The 22,898-nt window shown below is 41.8% G+C and overlaps 1 protein-coding gene across 2 annotated transcripts in view; it reads left to right on the top strand.

Moving 5' to 3' along the window:
* The window catches only part of asic1b (acid-sensing (proton-gated) ion channel 1b), a 157,867-nt gene that overhangs the window by 118,160 nt on the left and 16,809 nt on the right, over positions 1-22,898 (top strand). For both annotated transcript variants that reach the window (XM_073468589.1, XM_073468588.1), the window contains one exon: positions 19,128-19,278. In XM_073468589.1, the coding sequence (XP_073324690.1) occupies positions 19,128-19,278 (151 nt within the window). The remainder of the gene's footprint in view (positions 1-19,127; positions 19,279-22,898) is intronic.

The raw sequence follows: 22,898 nt of genomic DNA, 5'->3' as shown, positions 1-22,898 counted from the left end.
TGTTTTTGTCTCTAAAATGTCAGAAAATGGTGAAAAATATCAATCAGTGCTTCCCAAGGCCAAAGATGACGTCCTCAAATGTCTTGTTTTTTCCACAGTCAGTTTACTGCCCTGAAAACAGATCATTTTCACATTTAAGAAGCTGGAATCAGAGTTTGTCTTGAAAAAAAAAATACTGTACTCAAAATAGTTGGTATTTAATTGAATGGATGACAGCTGTGCTGTACAGTGCTGCAAAGGTTCAGGTGTGCGTGTCAAACCTGCATGGCAACCTCACTGTGACAACAAGACTTCAGGAAGCCGCACAGATTCACTGTGTCTTCTGTTGTTCACCAAGAAATTTCTCCAGCAAGAATCTCCCTGGATAAAACATTTTGACTCCTGCTACACATTATTACTGTAGCCGCAATGAAAGCAAATTTAAAAAAATGTTGAACCGACCCTTAAATCTTTTTTTTTTTTTTTTATGTTTATTTGAGTGATGACACCCTGAATGCGTAATTGCACGCAGCACATTTTGGCATTTCTTAAATCACCGCCGCTCTGTGTGATTATGACAACCACACAATCTTGAGTGCCGACACATGAGACTCACCTCCACTACTCATAAAACAAATGGATGGATTTAGTTTTACAAGAAAGATTCATTTGTAAATGTCAAACAGAAAGGGACCATTTATTTCACAAAGGGCCATTCATTCATTTCTCCCCGAGCGGCAAATAGGAGGCATCAGGCCTGTGGGGACTTGGAGAGTGTTTGCTATAGCTAGCGGCCGCACTCTGAAAGTCATTCATCAGAAGCATTTCCCCCTTCCCAAATTCGCCCCAGCCCAGCTGTCATGATGCTGCCAAGATGAATTAGCTGTGTCATCCTGTGTTTCCCTGTGCAGGCAGGGATACTCTTACTGCCCCTCAGGCTGTAAATATAAATCTGCTCCACCCAGCCACAGTACTTATACAGTAAGACTCCTGAATCCATTTTCAGATTAATGCATTGACGTGTCATGCATGATGGGGCTGCCACACTCAGTCCCTTCATAACATTACAAAAGAGGCTTTGGAGACCATCCTGTCATAGCACAGTGATACTGTGAACGCCAACTATTCACAGTATTTAAAGATCCATTCTGAAGCTGGCTTGTGAGAATGACAGAAAAATAAGTTTAGTTTATTTTTTGAAGGATTTTCCATGCAGCAGTATGTTTCCCAAGGCAGTGCTTTACACGCTAGTTTTAAAATATTTCAGAGGCTTCACACTGTGCCTAAAACAGCCCTATAGTCTCTCTCATGTACCACCACTGAAAATTGGGTCAACATTGGCTTTTAAAGACTCGCACTGAATTCGATATTTTTAAACTGAGCTTACCCATGTCCAATATGTTTGCATTGTCCAATCTGACCATTTTCTGTGCCAAAAACATGCTAGTACAGTAGTCTGCTTTACTGCTTGTCTGTGTTTCACTGAAGCAGCCTACACCGGGCACTAAAACTACTTTATATTAGCAATTATTAGTAGCCACACTGTAGTGATGAAACACCAGAATCATAAATAAAACGTCTTGATAAAAATCAATAAAAATATACTAATACCACAAATATGGCTAAAAATTCTCCCAAGGTCACCTTAAAAATATCCAGTGGTTTCAGACTTATAAATGTTGAAACATCTCAAATTGTGGTCAATGGGCTGCCAGCCTTGTCGCCTGTAAATTCACCACAATCCCCTCCACCTCATGTCAGGTCATAAACCTGTAATGTGAATGTGATAAAACACATTTTGTTGAAATGTCAATATGGTATGTATGTGGTTTGCAGAAACTGCCAACATTTTATCCTGGTGACTGGACCGTTTGTAGAAATATTTTTAAAGCGCACTGCAGAAATGTTTCAATTCCATTAAGTTGGGAACCCAGAAGAGACAGATAAGAAAAAAAAGAATGGTCAAAATCGAAGCAGCAGAAGCCGAGCTATCCTGACTTCTCATTTGTAGTATCGGTCATACTCCAAAATTACTAGTCACTACTTTTTCCATATTGCAACACAGTTGTGTCTTTCATATCTTTTCCACAGAGGCATTTACACAACTATCTCCAGTGGTTGTGTAGTACTCCTCGTGAGGAGTGCCCCTGTAATCAGAGCTGAAAGCAGATTTGCCAATAGACATTATCCTTTAACAACATCTGAGCTGTACCGAATTATTTAATTATCGTGAGGCTGTATAATGTTTATTATAGCAGTTCGGCATGTTCTAGCTATTCACACACTCAGACTACTCTGTGTTCAGAGCAGTCAGAATGAATTATTATAGTTTAAAATCCAAGGACTTGTATTCACAGCACTTACACAATATGGCTCTTGATACTTGACAGTAGTGCTGTTGACAGTGTCACACAATATTCAGCTTTGTTTTAAAGTCACTACCTGAAGCTCTCTGTGCTCACAAGCTTGCAATGAACTCCAGAGCTATTTCCACTGACTCACGTTGGTTTAACAGAGTAGAGCGGCACTTACTTGACGCAGTGTTTAATTCAACCTTATAGCCCAGGAGATTAAGAAGATGTTGTAAAAGTGGCCTTTGTGACGCTTGTCCCTTGCAGCAGATGTACACAATTATCCTTAAAATTGTCTGGGTAAATCACCACCTGCTCCTCTGTCAGCCCCCGCAGCTACAGGACCCTGACTGTTTCTGCTCCTCTGTTTCTCTTTCTTTGCTCTGTACTTCGCCACTTCCCTCCCTCCATCTCTCTATGCCTGCTCCCTTGTGGAGGGTTTGGCGCCAAACATTCGCAACAGGAGACATAGAAGAGACAGCAGCAACCAAGAGAAGCAGAGAATATACGAAGATCACAGAAAGAGGGGAGGAGAGAGGGAGGCAAAGGAGAGAACAAAGGTGTGTGTGTGTGAGGAGGGTTGTACTTAAAAAACACACACAAACAAAAGGAGAATTGGCAGGACGGGGGGAAGTGTGTTGTGTTTATGCCCTGGCAAACAGACAGGGGCGTTGTACTGTAAGTACTGAGGGCAAACAGAGACGGAAGGTAATGATAGAGGTAGAGTTTGTACAGCCGAGTAGATTTAAGAGATAGTGATAAGAAGAGAGGTTGGGAGAGTGTTGAGCGCTCGCCTAGTGTCATGTAGTAGTTTGGCTCTACACATGTCAAGGTCCAGGCTGACCAGCCCCACCCCGATCCGGACCTGGAATGACAGTTTGATTAACTGCCGAGTGCCTCCACATCCCAGAGCTCTCGCAAACAAACCTCTGCCATCAGTGCATGCAGCGGACACAGAGCAATGAGGACCCCACAGTGTTATTTACCCCTCAGGTTCGACATACACCAGAAAGGATACTCATGTGATAATACTGTCACTCTCTTTCAGGTAAATTATTAATGAAAAATCCGCATTTTTATTGATTTGTGATTCCATTCTACAGACTCCTCCGGCAGGTAGTAGCTCTTTTTATATGATTATTTCTTTATTGAGCTTCAGCATATATCCACAGGTAGGTGCATAACGGTTGGCTTGAATATAGTACATGAGCATATGGACGGACTGTATTACATCAAGCTATAACCTTAACTGCAAATTGTTTCTTTTATCCATCTTCCAAACTGTCTCACTCCCCAACCCAATCTCCAGTCCAGCCGGTCAGGTTGGATGGTTGAAAGGTGCCATGGGCCGTGGTGGTTTCAAAGTCTGCTGCTCTTAATCCAAGACACCCGCTTTCTTCTCCAGTGCTGTTGGCAGTATATCTGCAATAGGCAGTATTTTTTTTAGCAATAAAGCTAAAAGAAAATAAAAAAACTAAAATTTAGCTACCGGCCACTGCATCTTCATGCTCCGCCGTTGCCATCACATATACCTAAATATACATACAAACATGCACAAAACAATGCACCCATAGCAATCTACAGTTGGACAGGCACACATATACCACTATACTACATCTACACTATTTACAGTGTCTGCAGAAAAAAACTAAATATCCGAAAGTAACCCTATGGCATATGTTGGTGTACATGATTGATTCCTAAGCCTAACCACGACGCAACAATACATTACAAACTATTCCCAGCACATCTTAGTGTGTGTGCATGTATAGCTGAAGGCCTTGGAAAAAAAAAAAAGGTGGAAAGAAATAAAAAAGGAAGTAAATACATAAAAGCAAAAAGACAAACAAGTATCTGGAGATTGAACAGTCTTGCATATCTACGTATGTATAAACACGATACTATCTTGCAGGTACTTCTGTGATGTGTGCCAACTGCAAATTAACACCACACGTTTGAATACTAAAGGGGAGGTTAAAAAAATCGAGATGCAGCATGTAATTCTGCCGTGAGCATGGCAGACACTGCACGCCAAAAGGTGTAATCCTAAAATGACTGCTCTCTAAAATGACTGATAAGATATGACGTCAAGTGGCAGCTATTAAATTTCTGTGCTTGTCTTTGCTTTTTTATTCATCCTCACTTGGCTTTGGATTTCACTGCTTCACTGGCTTCCCTGATTGAAATTGAAGACTTTTTCTCATTTGGAGGAACTGTCAAAGCCAAAATCCACCCAAAAAGCAGCCATCTACTGATTACTCTTATTCACATGCGTTCACAGCGATCAAGCAACTAATACTCTGTGGTGTTTAATAGCCTGCGATGTAAATTCATGGCATCAGTTTGTGATGGATACTGACATTTGTGGACTGAGAATGTTTCTGTAATTACATCCCTTTTTGTTTCATTGCAGTGCCGCTGACAGGTCTGAATGCCAAAACATGTCCATAAATTTACCCCGAAAACTGTTAGTGTGTAAATGAAAGACCCCATCAGCTTTATGTTCAACAGCTCTAGGATTTGTCTCAATAACAGCACTGAAATGACTCTGCAAGAGACAGATTCACACTCTAAAATGAAGATTGGGCTGTGATTATATGATTATAGTAATGCTATATGTGTGTTTCCCTTCAAGGCAGCAGTCTTTGGATGCCTGAACTCTTTCGTCTTTGAACAAATAAGTAAGCAGCATTTTATAGACTGAAAAGTTCTGCCATGGGAGTATACACAACATTGAAAAATCAATAGTCTTTTAGCTAAAGTCTGCATTTTTCCGAGCAGTACTCATCAAGGAAACAATTCTTTTTATGGTATTTATTTTTTTATTTTTTTTATTCACTCTTTATAGAAGCAGTGAAAGGTGTGTTTGAAACAGTGTTTCCCTTTCATCTATTAATAGATTAATGGTTTATTGTAGGAGCCAGTCACTCAAACACAATATTTATTTATGTTTTAGGTATTAGTAGATGTAAGAGATGTGCACAAGGTCCCCTTACAAACATCAGGGTTTGCTTTCATAAGGGGTTCATTAGTGAAACTCTTCAGCCGCAGTTCAGAGCAGCATGCATTTGTTATTCTGTTGTTGTTACACTTGCTGTGGGATTGTGTTTCTCTGTCAAGCCAGTATATCATTATCCCTTCACCCAGACGGATTAGCTTGTTGCGCAGAGCCTCTCCTCCGATATGTCTCTCTCTTGATGAGCTGACTGGGGAAACAGGGCAGAACAAATGTTGTTAAATGCCAAAAGTGTCAGGATCTATCTCCACTGACTTCTGATGCACCACCAACCAAGTTTTTAAATATAAATTACCAATAATCTATACAAACACGTTCTCACTCCAAGCTCAACAAATTAGGCAGATTCGTCAGTGGCCTTCAGCTTCAAACTATGACATTATACCTACCACTCTAGCGTCAGCTTTGCACTTGAAAGCCTCTGCATCCAAGTTAGCATTAATACGTTATATGCAACGTCTCGTTACACTTTCAAAATAAAGGCTCCTTGGTCAAGTTAGCAACAATAAGTAATATGCAACATCTGCTTAGTCTTATATAATATGGTATGCTGACAAACATTTTGCACTATATGACATATTAGGACTTTTAGACTGTTATTAAGGTTGTCAAATGGTTGTGGTGTGGTTAGGTTTAACCAAAATGAACTACTTGGTCACAAACGGAACGCGAACTCCAGTCTCTAGAGGGATGGTCCTGTGAATGACCCGCCCCAACCACCCCCTGACTTGAACTTGCTTGCTCTTTATACTACTGCACTAGAGCGGCGCTTCAAGAAGTGATGCTAGAGGCAGTAGTGTTGGCAGTAAGAACAACCTGTCTAGACGTGCTTGGACATCATTTCGTTGGATTAGAAAAAAGTTCCCTCTTTCCTTCTGTGTTGTGTTCTCTCACTTTCTTACTTTCCTGTTTACAGGTGTTCAGTGTTCTGTACATGACACACGATTGTATTAAAGCAGATACACCTTCATTTCGATGATACCGCTACGTGTGATTCTCATTGTGAGTCACCATTCCCTATGACACCTTCCCTCGTTACAAGGTGAGTAATCACCCTAGAAGGAGACCTGATTGTCCTCAGAAGTGACATTATGACGTGTGTTACAGTTCTTGCCAGCCAGATGACTACACTGAGAAGTACGATTATGGAGGTTGCATCCTCTATGAGCCCAGAAACATGGAGATTAAACTGCTGCTGGTTGTCTGATCTCATCTGTTCCTAGTAGTGCTTGACTCTCCTGTCATGTACTCTCTGTGTGTACTATCATGTAGCCTGTGGGTGGATGAGGTATCGACTGGACAAAAAAGCAGCCTAGTATCCCTCAGAAATGCACCAATGTAGGAAGTGATGTGACCTTTATGTAGCGAGGCAGAAAACTGGGAGTGCGGAGATCAGGATGGTGGATGAGCATCCTGGTAATTAGTATCAGCACTCTCACCACTATCTTTCTGTAACTGTAACCAAGAAGTTGAGTTGAGTGACCCTACCGATAGTTTATTTGCCATAATCACAATCTTTTTCCAACCTTTAACCCCGCAGTAGATATTGTAGCAAGACATTTTTTTAATGTTGGCACTGGATTTATTATCGACCTTCTGGGTTGCAAAACTGGTACACACAAACAAACATACACACAGATATGAAAGTAAAATTTTATTACAGCTTGGCTCTTATTGTTGAGTTTTGTTCTGTTATTTGTTTGTTTTTGTTTTTTGTTGTATTTGCAACATCACTAAAAGAAGCCTGACAGGGCAAGAAATACAAGTGGTGACATTCAGACAGGTTATAAATAAACCTCCAGACACAGCTGAGTGAACCTACCAGTGGACCCTCAGTGCATCGAGATTTTTCCACTTATCAGACAAGACATTGACTCAAGCTATCATCTCAAGGTACTGGAAAGAAAACAAAAATAAAATCCAACACAATGCAATGCAGAAACTCACTAGTGACTTCTGGTTTCCCATTGGACACAAACAACTGTCTCCTGAATGTATAACCTGACCCTCCATCCCTGACTTCCTCCTAATACAGACTTTTCTCTTCACTTCCTCCTTTGCAGCTGTAATGATTATTACAGCCACTAGAGGCCGCCACCTAACAACAAATATAAACATAGTTTCATTTTTTACCTATATGGGTTTTTGGGATAAATAGGACAGTCCACTTGTGCCGTAGAGGTATGACTACATAGTTCCAGGCCCACACTTGACTGTGCATCTTATTTTCATTATTTTTCATTGTAATGTTCCGCATCACATCTTTGATCCATTGGTTACACCCTTCAATTTAATTGAGCAACTAACTTATAAAGCCCAGTACATAATTAAAATAATGACTTCTCTCTCTGTGCAATGTGTGCAGTTTTTCTGTGCTGGAATAATAGCTGGTCCCAGGTATGCTGCAGGGTATTTGATTAAACACAAATTACTTGAGCGATATGCATACTGCCTACAGTTAAGGCACAAAAGAACTCTATTCAAGAATAGGGAACCCAGCAGGACCAGCAAGTCTCTCATCATGTCAGTTCATATTGTGTTTTTTGATGCGTTTTTCCATATATAATATTACCTTAAATTAGGAAGCAGACTTAAAGAACGGTATAGCAGCATTGAACTGTATGTCTTAGCAAAATATTTGCTTCTGGCAGGCTGGCGATGTTGTGACTACACTCACAGGGCTAGTTGGTTGAACTGCTGTTGCTGTCTACTCCCACCTAGCATTTTGTTTACCACCATATTTTTCAGTTCAGTTCAATAAAAAGTTATTGAAGAGGGAAAATAAAGCTCTCCTAGTCTGTCTGCAAACTCGTTAGCTGGGCTTCTAATGAGACAATAAATTCACAAACTTTATTCTGAAGACCTATTTGTACAATCGTATCCTGTCTCACAACAGAAACCGTATTTTAGGAGGGAGGAGGTTAAATAAAAGGTCTGCACTCTCAAGTTGGCTTTGTGTTGGTCAACTGTGAAAATTTCTGCAGATTTACTTTCAGATAGTTTTCAACAACTATCAGGTTGGTCAAGCCTTGCCCCCATTTAAGCTAGATGTATTTAAAAGTTTGCAATTTACCATCCAAGCACGTTACAGGCTTTCTTGTTCACTTGCGACGCACCATATTTGCCATACGTCCGTGCGCTCAGTTTTTTTAAGTGAGGGATTCTGATTTAGCGACATCATAAAGTGATTTTCAGTAAATAATCTGGCTAAACTGTTGGCCTTTTTACAACCTGTCTGACTTCTCTGTAGTGATGTCACCTTATTCCCAGAAGTCAGCCATTACCCAAGTTGCAAGACGTTTTATCCTTTAAGAGAGAGAGAGATATGAGACAAGAAAAATTGATTCACTAAGTGCACCTCATTCATGCTCTCTTTCTCATCTCATTCACACCATTTCCTTTGACCTCAGTCACACAATAAACTACAGAGACACACAATCACACATACACACTGTGCCCAAAAGTGGGAGCAGAGAGTGAGAATCAGGCCTGCATGGGGTCCAGCATTTCACTCTGGATTGGAACACTGTGTGATGAAGACCAACCAAGCATGAACCACCACTTAACCAGCCCCCCCCTCCTCCATCGCCGAGAGAGAGAGAGAGATGGTGTTCGCGAAACGCTTTGTCAACGGTGCATTCAAGCCTCTGTCCCCTGCCTGAAACAGGTTTCCCTCATCACAGCAACACTGGGGCACCACAGGGTCATAAAACCCATTACATCTGAGTTTGGCTTTTCAGGACTTTTGGAGACGCTTTAAAGACGTGCAACACGATTTGCATTAGTTAACGAGCAGCATCTTGACCTTTTTGTTTTCCCCCTAACATTTCACATCTTCCACTGAAACACATCAGAGGATTGACAGTCGGGGAATGTCAACTAGTTTGCTTATACTTGAGTGTCACCAAAATGTTAAGCACCCGGTGAATGTTTTCTCTCTCCGGCAGCGTTGGATCTTCACCAATATTTAAAATTCAACTGGTGGAACAGTAATGAAAGAGACTACAGCCTCTACAGCATTACCGTCTACAGAGCCGCGTTCAATTTTGAGGAAGAATACAAATAGTGAGCCAGGAGGGATTACTGTGCATGTGTGTGGTGTTGTGTTGTGTTAGCGTGCCTGTAGGTGTGTGTGTGTGTGTGTGTGTGTGTGTGACAGGCTTGAAAAGGAAGACAAATGTTCAGCAGCTTTTTGAGGCCAATGATTTCATTCAGGAAACAGCACTGAGGATATTCTGGGTGTGGGGAGTGAGGGTGGAGGGGGAGGCGGAGATGGAAAAGTAAGAATCAAGATTGGGTGGCAAACAGAAGAAACGTGTAATTACAATATGCCTGTGACTGTAACTAAATCCATTGTCTCTGGAGCATTTCTTCAGATTTTCTGAGACTTTAACTGTTGTAATTTTGATGAAATAATCCCCTGGACTCCTGTTGCTGCACAGTAGCGCATTAAATCATGCTTCTCCCCCCTCCAACCCCCTCGGACAAGCTCAGGGAGCGCTGTGCGTCTGACAGAATACTCCCCCATCACCACCACAAGCTGCTGCTCAGTGGAGGAGCGAGCAGAGCTGCGTGCGCTTCTCTCTCTCTCCCTCTCTCTCCTTCTCTCTCTTTCTCTTCCCCTCTTTCGCCCTCTCATTCTCTCTTTCTCTCTCTCTCCCTCCAAAGTCTCTGACAAACAGCAGCCATCTGAGAGCGCAGAGGCGAGTTTAGGCTCATTCACTGTGACCACAGCGGGACCGATGTTCAAAGCGCGCACCAGCCTGCCTCCAAAATGTGCCAGTGCGACTCATCCGGATCAAAACCGAGACCGGGCTCCCTCGCCGAAGCCGGGAAGCTGTTCTTGAAGCACACAACATTGCATGGCTTGAGGCACATCTTTATCAGCGGCTCCTACCCCCGGCGAGTTGCGTGGCTGCTGGCTTTCCTGGCGGCACTGGCTCTGCTCTTCACCTGGTCCTCCAACAGAGTGCGGTACCTGCTCTCCTCGCCCGTGTACACCAAGGCGCACATGGTGTACGCCAAGAGGCTCGTTTTCCCCGCCGTCACCATCTGTAACCAGAACCTGCTGCTGCCGCGGCGCATGAAGAAGACGGACATATTCAGCGCGGGGAGGTGGCTGGGACTTTTCGGGAGGAACTGGCAGGTGTCGCCCGCTGCGAGGGACGCGCTCACACCTTTGCGCGGCGACGGTGGAGGGAGCGCGGGGGGAGAGCCGCCCTGGTCCCCGCTGTCTCGGATTCTGGACTTCAATCACTTTCTGCCTCCTCCGCGGGAGTCCCAGCCGTCCATGAGGCAGCTCCTGGACCGGCTGGGACACCAGCTGGAGGAGATGCTGCTGTACTGCCGGTACCAGGGAGAGCTGTGCGGGCCGCGCAATTTCAGCACCGTGAGTGTGTCGCCAAAGTTCAGGTCTTTGTTTTCACTCCCCCACACCCCCTCCCAACAGGTTGATGCAGCTTTTAAAGATGGATGTAGCATTTTCAATTATCAGCCAGAGTCGGGGGGTGAAGTGTTTGCAATTTACCGTCGGCATCGTTTACGTGTTGTCTTTAATTAATGTGCTTTGAACACATGCAATCACCAGGCTGGACACAGGCGCATTCCTCTGCACTGTTGCTGGGTAATGCGCCTCAGTAGTTCAATTAACTCTCTCTCTCTCTCTCTCTCTCTCTCTCTCTCTCTCTCTCTCTCTCTGCACCTCTCAGGCTCTCACCATATAAATGCCACCATAATATTTCTATATGGACTTGTGCTGCCTTGCACTCCTTAGCAGTGATTTATCTTGCATAATTGGATTTCAGCTCACAGTCTATCTCCATAACAGTGCTGTATTATTCCTGTAGCTTTCCTAAATTGGCTGACTGGACAACAGTGGTGTTGGTGTGATGTGTGCCTTTTGAAATGTATTACAGAATAGCATCTCTTCTTTCTGTGTCACTGTTGGAAACTGTGGCTGTAAATTCCTCACAAAACAATATGATAAATTGTATAATTTCGTCAGAGATTATTGTTAAAAAAAACCTAGCAGTCTTCTGCATTCACCATATGGTCTGAAGGGGTCCCTCCTGTGTCGTCCAACACTGCCGGATCGATGTGTGTACAATCCTGTGCTCACGAGAGGCCAATCTGCCCCTAATGAAGACTTTTGATTCATTTAGCAACGCTTTACAATGCTCGCCGACACACAGTGATGGAACGCAGTTAGTGTTGGCCTCATTGGTAAACTGCGGCCCCATTGATCGCGCTCCATCATCGCCTGGAGAACAATGTGAAAGCCAAACGCCTCTCTCTCCCACCTCATTACCCAAATTTGTTTTCAGTTAAGTAGATTTTCTTCTGCTGTTTGAAACACAGTTTGATGTTTGGGGAGTCAGTTTTTTTCTTTCTTTCTTTTTTTATACCGCTTGCAGCCGGCAAGACCGAGGGTTATTTTATGTTTTGAGGGAATTTTATAATTTGAAACTGCTTGCCTTAGTGGCAGCCCCCGGTCTCTGTGTCATCAAACCGTATCCACAAATAATGCATCAAACAGATGCTTTTATTTCTTCACCAATTTAAATCTGGAACCACAAAACAAGTTATCACAGTCAAACACATTTCCTCCTACCAACATCTTTAGGAAAGCTTCATGTCTTCTTAAGGGTGACCGAGCAACAGCAAGCTATTCCAGAGATAAACATAATGCCGATGCCTGAGTTTTGGGGATATGTGCCGGTGCATTGATAATCGATGATGTCCTGCTTGGCCTCGGGGCAGGTAAGAAGAGCCGTCGGCATGAGTCAGACCAATAGAATCAGTCACACTTGAGAAGTGAGGTGTGGAGAAGGAAGGCAAGCCTGTCTACATACAATAGGTTTCAGTACTTATTGACTTCTGTGCAGCCCCGCTTAACCCCCACCCCTGCTCCCCCATGTTGCTGGGACTCTCGAAACTCTATAAATTTAGTACACTGGCCTCATCAATCCATCCTTCCCTCCGTGCACCTGCTACATCCTTCTTTATCCGTGCTTCAACAACACACATGCTTAATTGTCATCCGGCAGGCCTCTCCTCACTTGCAGGTCCCAGACATTGATTTCGGTGACGAAATCCATTCGAGAACATCCAGTCAGCCTCTGTCCCTCCTGTGCACCCTATTGATTGACAACCCTCAGCCCAATTTGCTAAAATCTTACTGTGAAGTCTAGCTGAAGGTGTATTTACTCTCTGTATGTGCTGTCTGGATAATCAGTGTAATGGTTTCTTCTTTCCTTGTCGATTTCATGGATGAAATGCAAGCGCACTGACAAACAAGGCCGAAAGTCGGCTGTTGGTCAATGTCAGGGCCAGCACCTGTGGCACTAGCTGGCACTTGTAGGTGGATATGTGGCCGATTGAGCATGTACAATTGCTGACGGAGCTCATGAGAGATGAGAATAATTTTGATTGGCTGTTCAATTAAGCGAGTCAGTGTACGAGAAGAGAAATAGAAAAAAGAAAGGGAAAGCCCCTTGAGCCTGTCGCTGTAGTATCCATAATTTCACCCCTATTTCTCCTTATCTCCACTTAGCCCTCTGGTGAGTGTCTATATAAGCGAGAGTGGTGTCCAAAAACTTGCTTTATTGTAACAGTTTCCATTTTCTGAACGACAAGTGCAGACTACTGCCACCTGATGGTATTGTGAGCTATTTCTTTTCACACAGTTGGTAGTCAACTGTAGTCTTTGTTGTGTGTTCAAGTGCAGCTTTTTGTCCGAGACACAGGCGTCATGAGGCAACGCAACAGTCAGCCTTTCTCGCCACTAGTTCTTTGACATCAGTTTGGTGTATCTGAGATCTTTGGTGTACCTAAGAGGAAAAAAAAAATCCCACCCTAAAACTCTTAAACTTGCTACTGCTAAAAACAACAACAAAAAACTACAGCTAATAGCAACAACTGTGGATTTATGAAATCGATATGTATTTGATTTACCTTGCATTATTTTGATGCACTCAAAGCTACAATACACAAGTCAAGTCAAGTCAAGTCAAAGATAATAAACCCGGTATCACAAGAAAAGTAATTTCCTCAATTTCCATATTACGTGTAATGTTAATCAGAGATCAAGAGTGCCGTGCCATTGTGCATGGATGTCGTCTTGACAACCGCAGCAACTGATTTAAGCTGAAAATGTCAGAACAAGGAGCTCCCATTATTGATCAAGTTCTACTTCAATCAAGAGCTAACACTGGCAGAAATTGCATCGTGGCTTTCCGTTCGAGATAACATCAGATCAGTCCTTGTCATGTAAGATGACGACCATCCCGGCTGCAACTTCACAGGCGAGTGCACTTCAGTGATCTTGCTGATCACTGAAGTGCGTGCAACTGTGCTGCTCAATTATGAATCCCTCCCGACAGTCATGACAGCGATGATGAAGGTTGAAATCAGGTAATGACACTCATTTTTGAGTTCTCCATAATTATCCCAAGAGCTCGAGAAAACAAGTCATGTTCTCATGACAAATTATCCCATTATCTTTAGAAATCTGTCTTTTTGTTTTTCTGGAGATAATGAGATAAAAGTAACCCATTATCATGAGAACACAAGCTTTGTTATCTTGAGATAAGGTAGTAATGAACTTGTGTTCTTGAGATAAGGGCATTAAAAAAATAATTACAAGCACGGCTGCTCTCGACTTCTATGCCATGGCAAACTTGTTGGCAAAGACATGGAGCAACGTCAGTGTTCATTTGTAATCACATTTCTGGCCAGCCGATGGATCCAATGTCCCCTCATGGTTTAGCCCAGTTTTGTTCTCCACCACCTCCTTAGGGAAATATGTGGCCCTTTAGGTAGTTTACGGTAACTTTATCAGAGCTTTTATATTTTAAACAGCCACCTGCTCTGTTCTGCTCTGAAAACTGCTGTTTAGAAAAACACTGTTTCATCTACAAGCAGGAGCATCATTAGTCCATAAAGCAGTGCAACCATTTGCATTTATTCAACAGCTGAGGATCCTTTGACTCTTTCTGGCTGGAAAAAACTCTCTCTCTCCTCACGCTATGCTTTCTGCTCACATCTGCTGTATGAAAAGTAGTCAGAGGCATCCTGTATAGTGCAACAGGTGGACAGAATAATCCCCTACAACATAATTTCCTATAATAAATATCACATTTGTAATGGCGACAAAATAATCTCACTTCATGGTTTATTTAGTAGCTTTTCTGGATCTTTTGGCAGAATCACGCCATCCTCATCTGCTGATTGAGTTTGCTCACTCGCCAATTTGATCGTGATTCCATGACTCTGAGCACCTTCCCATCCATATTGCCCTAAAAGTTAAAGATTAAAGTTCATTTTTGACTTCGGAAACTGCTGTTGACAAAACGATCGAACCATCTGCTGGTTAGGAGTGTGAGACGTGTCTGAAGGCTTCAAAATGACTACTAATTGTACCTCGAGACAAGATTGTTTTTATGAGGGATTTGAGAAGCTTACAGTCATGTTCAGTTCAGTTGAATCTTGTTGAGAGATGTTGATATGTGTGGAAAGTTTTTGCTTTTGGTGTTGTTCTAGCATAAAATGTTTCTTGTATTTTGTAACACTCTCAATACAGGTGACGTACAATGACTGAGTAGATACACCAGATGAGTAAACTTCCACACTTCATCGTAGACACATTCGTTATTGTATTTGTTGACCATAAACTAATTACATTAAACACTCTGAGTATATCAACAAACCATTTTTATAGCTGAGTTGATTCAGCGCCAAGTCAAACCCAGACAATCTTTCATAGGTGCGTGTTTTTGTCACTGTCAACAACACATTGCACCTCTGTGCTCAGCTTTGATGAAGCGGGTGGGAAAGTGGTTCCCTGGCAACTTTAGGGAACAGCTTGTGCATCCTTGTCACATTGTCATGTGAAGGATAGCCGAGGGCCATCTCAACAGTCTCGGGCTGTATGTCTGTGAATTATTTATCGAAGAAGAGAGATGGTGACATTTCTACACCCTGCGAGAACGGGAGAGGGTGATGTCTCTCTCAGTGTTTTTCCTCATAGGTGGCGTCAATTTAAATGTTTAATTTTTGTGTTTACAAGTTTGGAGGAAACAGTGGTTCCCATTTCAAATGTATAGGGCTCAATGGTAAGCCAAATGGAAGACCAGATTTACCTCCTCAGGCTAAGCTGCTTAGGTGTTACAAATATACATATTTGAGCAACAAGCTGAACAGCAACAAGTTTTCGAACCATTTCATGCCGCCTTGATTGCGCTACATAATTTAGAAGTAATCAGTTTAAAGTTTTCCTTCAAGGTTTTGTCTTAAGGCTTTTTCGGGGTTGCTTCCTCTGGTAAAAGTTTGCACTTTTCCAAAATAAAACAGTGCTCCTGCTGAATTCTTAAGAGGCTTTTCGGAAATTTTACGCTTCACAAATGCAAAACAACACTGAACAAAACAGACAGGCTGTTCGATAGACAGTCACGAAGAAATATGTTGAGACTGAGAGCAAACCTCAAAGGCACAGAACACAATGAAGATCCTGACTCCCCAAGGTCACCACAGAGGCCCCCACTGCTGCTGCTCTTCACTCAATGCAGCCAGCACAATCTCCTGGTTACCACAGCAACTCTGACTACAGGCCTCCTGCAGTCAATCACCACATTATCAACACATACACACAGATGGCAGGCAGGGGGTGCCTGCACACATGTATGCAAGTACTGTCTGCGCGCGCACTCTCTAATATCAGCCTGCTCATTCATACTCTCGTACAAATGCGTGCGTGCATGCTCGGGTGCGTTCGCGCTGAAAAACCCTCATGCACGCGTCCACACAATCGCGAACAATCTTATCGCTGTTTTCATGATGTGTATCTACCAAATGGTTTTCTCTTTTCATTGTAAGCAGCATTGCCTCTTTCTCTGAATGTTGAAACTTGTCACCTAAAGAATCAGTCTGGGTAAGCAGTAAAAAGGCAAAACCTTGAAAAGAAATTGTCCCTAACAAATTGTTGATATTAGATTTTGAAGTAAAGTGTGGCTTGTTCGGCTGCTGCAGGGTCACACAGGGAAAATCTGTCTCCGACTAAGAGCAACAACCTTTTTTTACTGCAGGTTTAAGCCGTTCTTAGCATCAAATATTTTGTGTTGCTGACGCAGGTGGTGCCATTATATCATTCAGTTTCCTTGCCTTATGTTCCAAAGAGTAATGGTAAACAGTGATCTGATTATGGTGAGAGGCGACTCCGGGACTAAGATGGATTTAAGGGGCATTTTTATTGATGTTTGTATCCTGCTCTGGAGTCACAGCACATAGGCGGGCGCGTCGCAGCCACTGCTTTTGACTCAGTTTTTCCACTTATGCACTCCAAAGGTCACATCTCATATTGTGTAAGAAAAACAGAAGCCTTTTGCTACATTTCACCCATTTGTGTCTTAAAAGCTCCTATACGAACACACCATGGGAGGCCATCCATCCTGATCCACGCTCTGTTCTTTCTCCCATACTTCACTGAACAGGATTCACATTATGCTAACTTTTCCTTTGTGAGACATGGCTGCAGTATTTTCAGCTCTGTGCATCTGGTGTTTGTGACATTTGAGTAATTTGTCATAAAGTGCTAATGTCTGACTCATAAGTCACCCATGTAATAAACGCCTCCTTATGTGCTCCCAAGGTCCTCACAATGCATTCAGAAGAAATAGAGCTTCAACATTTTTAGTCAGCCTCAGCACACAAAAAAAGGTTTTTCGTAGAAAAACTATCTGTGCTGTGATGTAGTTATTTGTACTGCTATCGTACAAAGAAGCCTTATCTCCATTGAATGTTGTGAGCACAAAGAGGAGAGGACAGAAAAGAGGAGACTTATTACAGTTATTACTTTTCTGCTCCTATGGTTTTCTCCTCCATGAACGGCTCCTTCACTTCCTTTTACCATTTCCTCATATGAATGTCATAATGTCGGAGGTTAATAATAAGTTAATTGTGAGCTAGGATGCTTTGATACAGGGCTCACAATCATGTGACTTGACAACAAAGTAGAGGAACGTATTATTTTGGATCATGGCCACGGCTTTCCATTTCCTAATGTCTATGATTCAATTACACATCCATTAGTTTACTGGCAATCACGTGTTTACCAATAGGTCACAGTTCTCTCCTTCGCTCTATAGAAGCTGTCCGGCAGATGCTACTGTACGATATATATGCCTGATTTACTAATAAGACACACCATGCTCCAGGCATGTAACCTGAGGGCAGATGTAGCCGGGATTTGACGAGACTGCACCATGTTCAATGAATTACAAGTATCTGCAGGTTTGTGTCATACTGTGGAGACAAAAGTGGAACTGCAGCATGTTAAGCTCGCTTGATCTGCCCTTGTTTTTTCAAGGTGCTTTGAATCCATTTTGATAAAGAAAAAGATTGCACTCGGTGATCGCTTAATATTTAAACAATTAGTCAAATTTGAACAAATAAGCAAAACATTCACTGGTTCCAGCTGCTTAACATTTGCTTTCTCGTTAAATCAAGCTGAATATATTTGGGTTTTGGACTGTTACCTTGACAAAACAAGAAATTTAGGTCAGCCTTGGGCAACTTTGGTAGGTGATGGGCTTATAAGACATTATTATGGAGCAGTCACAAAATCCTATAAGTTGTAGATTTAAGGTATGTAGGGTTGTGCTATGTATGTCTACTAAATTGGCATATGACGATGCCTACAGTAACACATTGTGATGGAAAATGACATTGTTATTGGTGGGGGTGGGCTACTATGTGTTTCTGAATTTTAGGTAGTGTGTCCCCTCAGATTTGCCATAAGGCAGGATTTGCTCATTAGCACACTACTGTGGTCACCGCTGGTTCTCATTGTCGCTCTGCCCACCGATCTCAGCCAACCGAAAAAACTTCATCTTCATCGGGCCTGAGATATATCCCTGTGCCGGACCATATGTCCGTAACCTAAAGCTTTGAACAAAGTTAGCCAGGTAACTATACTGAGTAAGCTAGGCTAAGAAAAACACACTAACAGCGGCCCGCCGAAAAGACACAGGCAGACAAGTACTGAACAAAAAAACAAGCTTTTGATAACGAAAGAAAAAATAATAAAACAATTCCCATTTTAACCTCCCAGAGCCCAAAGTGATGTTTTGAAATGCTTGTTTTATCTTACCAACAGTCCAGAACCCAAAAATCTGTTTACTGTGACATGTGACAAAGAAAGTCAAAGAGTCCTCATGTTTAAGAAGTTTAAACCAGTGAATGTTTGCAGGTTTGCTTAAAAAATACAGATTTTGAGATTGTTGTTAAATATTTTGTCAACCAACTCATCAGTTAATCGACTAATTATTTCACCTCTAATCGCAATCATCACTTTTACTAGTCTGTATCTGGAGATACAAAAAGAACTACTTTGATGCCAGTTGTTGTTTTGCGTGACATTACTCAGGCACAGGACATCCCACTCAGAAATACAAGTCATGTCACATTCACTCAAGCGCATACTGTATCATGCATCACTGAGAGGGGTTAGGGCCCAGTTTGTCAACAGCATCTCAACACAGAGACCTCTGAGGTCTGCTGCTGACAGCCTAACAAGAACAGGTTACTGTAGGTGATTTTCAGCTGCTTTTAAAACAATCTCCTGCTCAGCACAACCTTCATCTCCACTTCACAAAGAACAAACATATAGAGCTGCAGACGCTGATGTTACTTGGGTCAGAACTGAGCTTTAGATGGACTCTTTCCTGTCTTCTTTTTCTGTCTGTATATCGCTAAAATCCCCATATTTTTCTCTTTGTGTATTTCAGATATTCACACGCTATGGGAAGTGCTACACCTTTAATTCAGGCCAAGATGGACGACCCCTCCTGGTGACGATGAAGGGTGGGATGGGCAACGGCCTGGAGCTGATGTTGGATATCCAGCAGGATGAATACTTGCCTGTATGGGGAGAGACTGGTAAGCTTACCTGCAGGTTACTGCACAGGAAACATCCCATTCCCAGTTTTGTACACCTCAGCTAAAACCACAAGATTAGTGTTTCCACTTGCCCTACAGCATCAGAAAGAGATGTTTGTAATCAAATAAACAGGAAAGTAGCCATTTATTTCCAGTGTTGGTGCTTTTAGAAATCTATCACAGGGGTTCCCCTCTCATCCCAGCGATAGAGGCCTGACTAGGCTCAGTTTTGCACCTGAAATACTAAATCCTGTACTTTTCTCTACACTTAAATTAATTATGAGTGATGATCCTGAAAAATGCAGGCTTTGATCTTTTTAAATGCACCCGCTGTGTAAAAGGAATATTATCGACTAATGCGTATAAAGAGAGACGAATATTGATCAGGAAAATGTTATTTCATTGTAAAATAATTGTATCACTTGTCAGTTACACTTCAAGTCCACATAAATCAAAGAAGAGCAGAACCATTTGCCAGATGTAAAATCAATGGCGGGTACAGCCTCTTTGATTCAGCACCGACCCCTCATCAACACAGCTGAGTCTGCTCCGTGCCGCTCTGGGAGACCCTGAAACTCTGATTTTAATGCAGCTGCATATGTTGCCGCATGTTTGCATCAATATTTGATATGCACAAGGAATGTAAAGAGACAGTTCACCATGGTCACAGAAACACTGTGCTCACGATCATCATAAAACATGAAGCAGAAAGCATACCGTTGTGATGTGACTACAATATTTAAACATTAGGCTGCATCTACTCAAAGCCTAAATTATTAAATGATTTTAATATATAATGTTCTTTATGTAAGATTATTAAATAATTAAAGACTTTTACAAGAGGAATGAGGTGAAAACATACGGTTGCAGTAATTATAATTCATACATAGTCATGTGCTTGCTTGCTGTCATTAATAATTGAGTATTGTTTATGTTATTGTCGGAGTCACTTTGTGTACTGAACCATATCAACGTCACGCATTTTTGTTTTTTTTGTTGTTTGTTTAAGGTGATCGGTTTGCTGTTTTCTATTTATTTTGCAGGCAACGCTCGATATTACTTAACTACGATACTATTTAATATGTGAAAGTCAGGAAAAACATCAACCACAGATCCCTTAAATATCAGACTTTTTTTGGTGTTTTTAAATGAGGCTTTGGTCATTAATGCCAAAACGATGCAGCTTGGCTATTGATTAGTCCCATAATAAAAGCATTTATTACCCATTTGTTTAATCTGGCTGGATGCCCTGTAGTGCATAATGTGCCAATTCAAACACCTGGGACCTCATTTATCCAAGCACTATCTATCTTTAAGACCAAGGAAATGGGTATTTATCAAAAACATGTACACGCACTACTTCACACAATTGAACAATGATAAAACTCACCTATTTATCCATCTACTTGTGCATGTCAAGACTCACTTGCATACAGAAACACCCCAAGAATGCCAAATACAGTGGACACTTCCCTCTTAGTGTTTATGGCAGAGGTAGCAAACAAGGAAGAGCTGCCCTGCAAAGGACTTTTAGTCAAAAATGTGTTCTTGCATTGGAGCTGGTGGTATTTCGTTAGTGTTTACATTACTTACACACCTAATTGGTTTCTTATAAAGTCGCAGAAAATAGAAATACTCAAGTAAAGTACGTGAAAATTATACTTAAGAGCAGTACTTGAGTAAATTGTACTTAATTTAGGTGCATTCCATCACTGGTTGTTCGAAATTTCGACACAAAGACTTTCATTTTTTCTGCAAAAGAATATTGGTCCTAAATATCGTTTTTTTAGTCTCCTTGATTTCTAATAATCGATATCAACCCTGAAAAAGCCATATCGGTCAACCCTTATAACAGATGATTCACTTAATGTGATACTGGACTGACATTGGACACTGTAGCACACACTGTAATTCATAGATTACAAATTTGCTTTTCAATTTTGTACTTAAAAAAATAAATAAATAAATAAATATACCTGGCTTAATTTAAACAATTAAAGTCAATGGTACCAAAATGTCATTATCATATCTTCTGGATCTCTTAGATGACGCCACAGGGGCTCAGTGATGTTGTACTACAGACAACAGTGGGAATAGAGGCATACCTCTTCAGGAGTGTTTTAAAATGAACAAGAGGAAATTGAGTGCACACATTCATGTAAAGTCCCATGCTCACATGCTCTAATGTTAAAGGGGCACTGTGGAACTTCTGTGTTGTGCTGGAAGCTGGACATCAGTTTATGTTAGTGGACTCCATTTCTAAACTAATGTTAGCTACTGTTGCTCTCTGGTAGCGGAGTGGAGAGAGGCAAAAAAGACCCACGTCACTTGGGAGCGTACATGAAGTGACATCCTTTGAACTGTCACGGAAAATCCGACCCAAGTCCTTCGCCTCTATATGACTTACATAAGCAAAAAAAGACCATCAGCAAGAAGATTTCTTCTTTATTCTATTTTTATGTGGTTATTATTTATTCTTGCCTCCCTTCATTGGTATCCAGTAAAACAAAGAAGAAACCTCAAATTTTTATGAATTACATTTAAGGCCCTCCATGGCCTGGCACCTACATACATAGCAGAATTAATGAGCCCTTATTCTAGCAGTCCAGCAGCATTACACAACTTTAACAAATCGTCCACAGGCATGTATAGACAACCAAGAGAGATGGGGAAGGTCAAATTTGTCATGTCACATTACAATCTGCTCACATAGGGCCAATAAAATTGTGATTAATACACATAAATTGTCACTAATTGTAACAAGAGCCCCTTTAAACAAAAGACTGTTTTTTTCATATCATCCATTCCTGCAGCACCTGTTTCCCCTCTATCTGACACTCTGTTTTAGCGCCTGTCTCTTTAAGCCCCCCGTCCTGAAAAGCTCGGTCTGCTCTGATCGGTCCGCTCTCACAGGCCTGAGCAGGGCATCACACCCTCACAGAAGTCCTAATGGCTCGTTTATGTTTAAGTTTCCAAATAAAGTCTGTGTTCATTTCTCCTTGGATTGAGCGTTTTAATACATTCACAGTATTTATATTGCACCTAGAACTGACATAGAAATCTTACTTTCTACAACAAAGTTCCTTTAAGGACAAAACTGTAGTGTGAAACTGAGTATGCACCATTACCCCCGGTTATCACGTTAAGATTACTCCTGGGGTGCCAGTCTGTGAAAGTCCCAATTCAATACATATAAACACTCAGTTTCACACCTAAAGGCAATTTAGAGTTTTTACTTTACTTGGCCTGCATGTCTTCGGATTGCGGGAGGAGAGAGGAGCAAACCCAGAGAGACACAGGGAAGAACATGAAAACTTTTCACAGAAACAAATCTGCTGGACTCGTCATACCCTCCATGCTGTGAGGCAACAGCAGGAACCACTAAGGCCCTGTCCTGATAACATAATACCAAGAGAGCTCTGCGTGGCGATGATGTCTGAAAGAAAAATCAAAGAAAATGTGAGTGGGCAGGTGTGATGTTGTATTTTTATAAAATATAAAATGAGATTCGCCGCAGTATTTAACTGATAAGTGTAAAACCGTCACTGCAGTGTGTCTCCAGGTTACAGCGACTGTTTTGTTGAGGAATGTTGTGTGTGACTGATGCATACCTGAAATAA

Source organism: Pagrus major, chromosome 6 (assembly GCF_040436345.1).
Source record: "Pagrus major chromosome 6, Pma_NU_1.0".
NCBI lineage: Eukaryota > Metazoa > Chordata > Actinopteri > Spariformes > Sparidae > Pagrus > Pagrus major.
The sequence above is the reverse complement of the archived record's forward strand: the minus strand, read 5'-3'. Positions and strand labels throughout refer to the sequence as shown.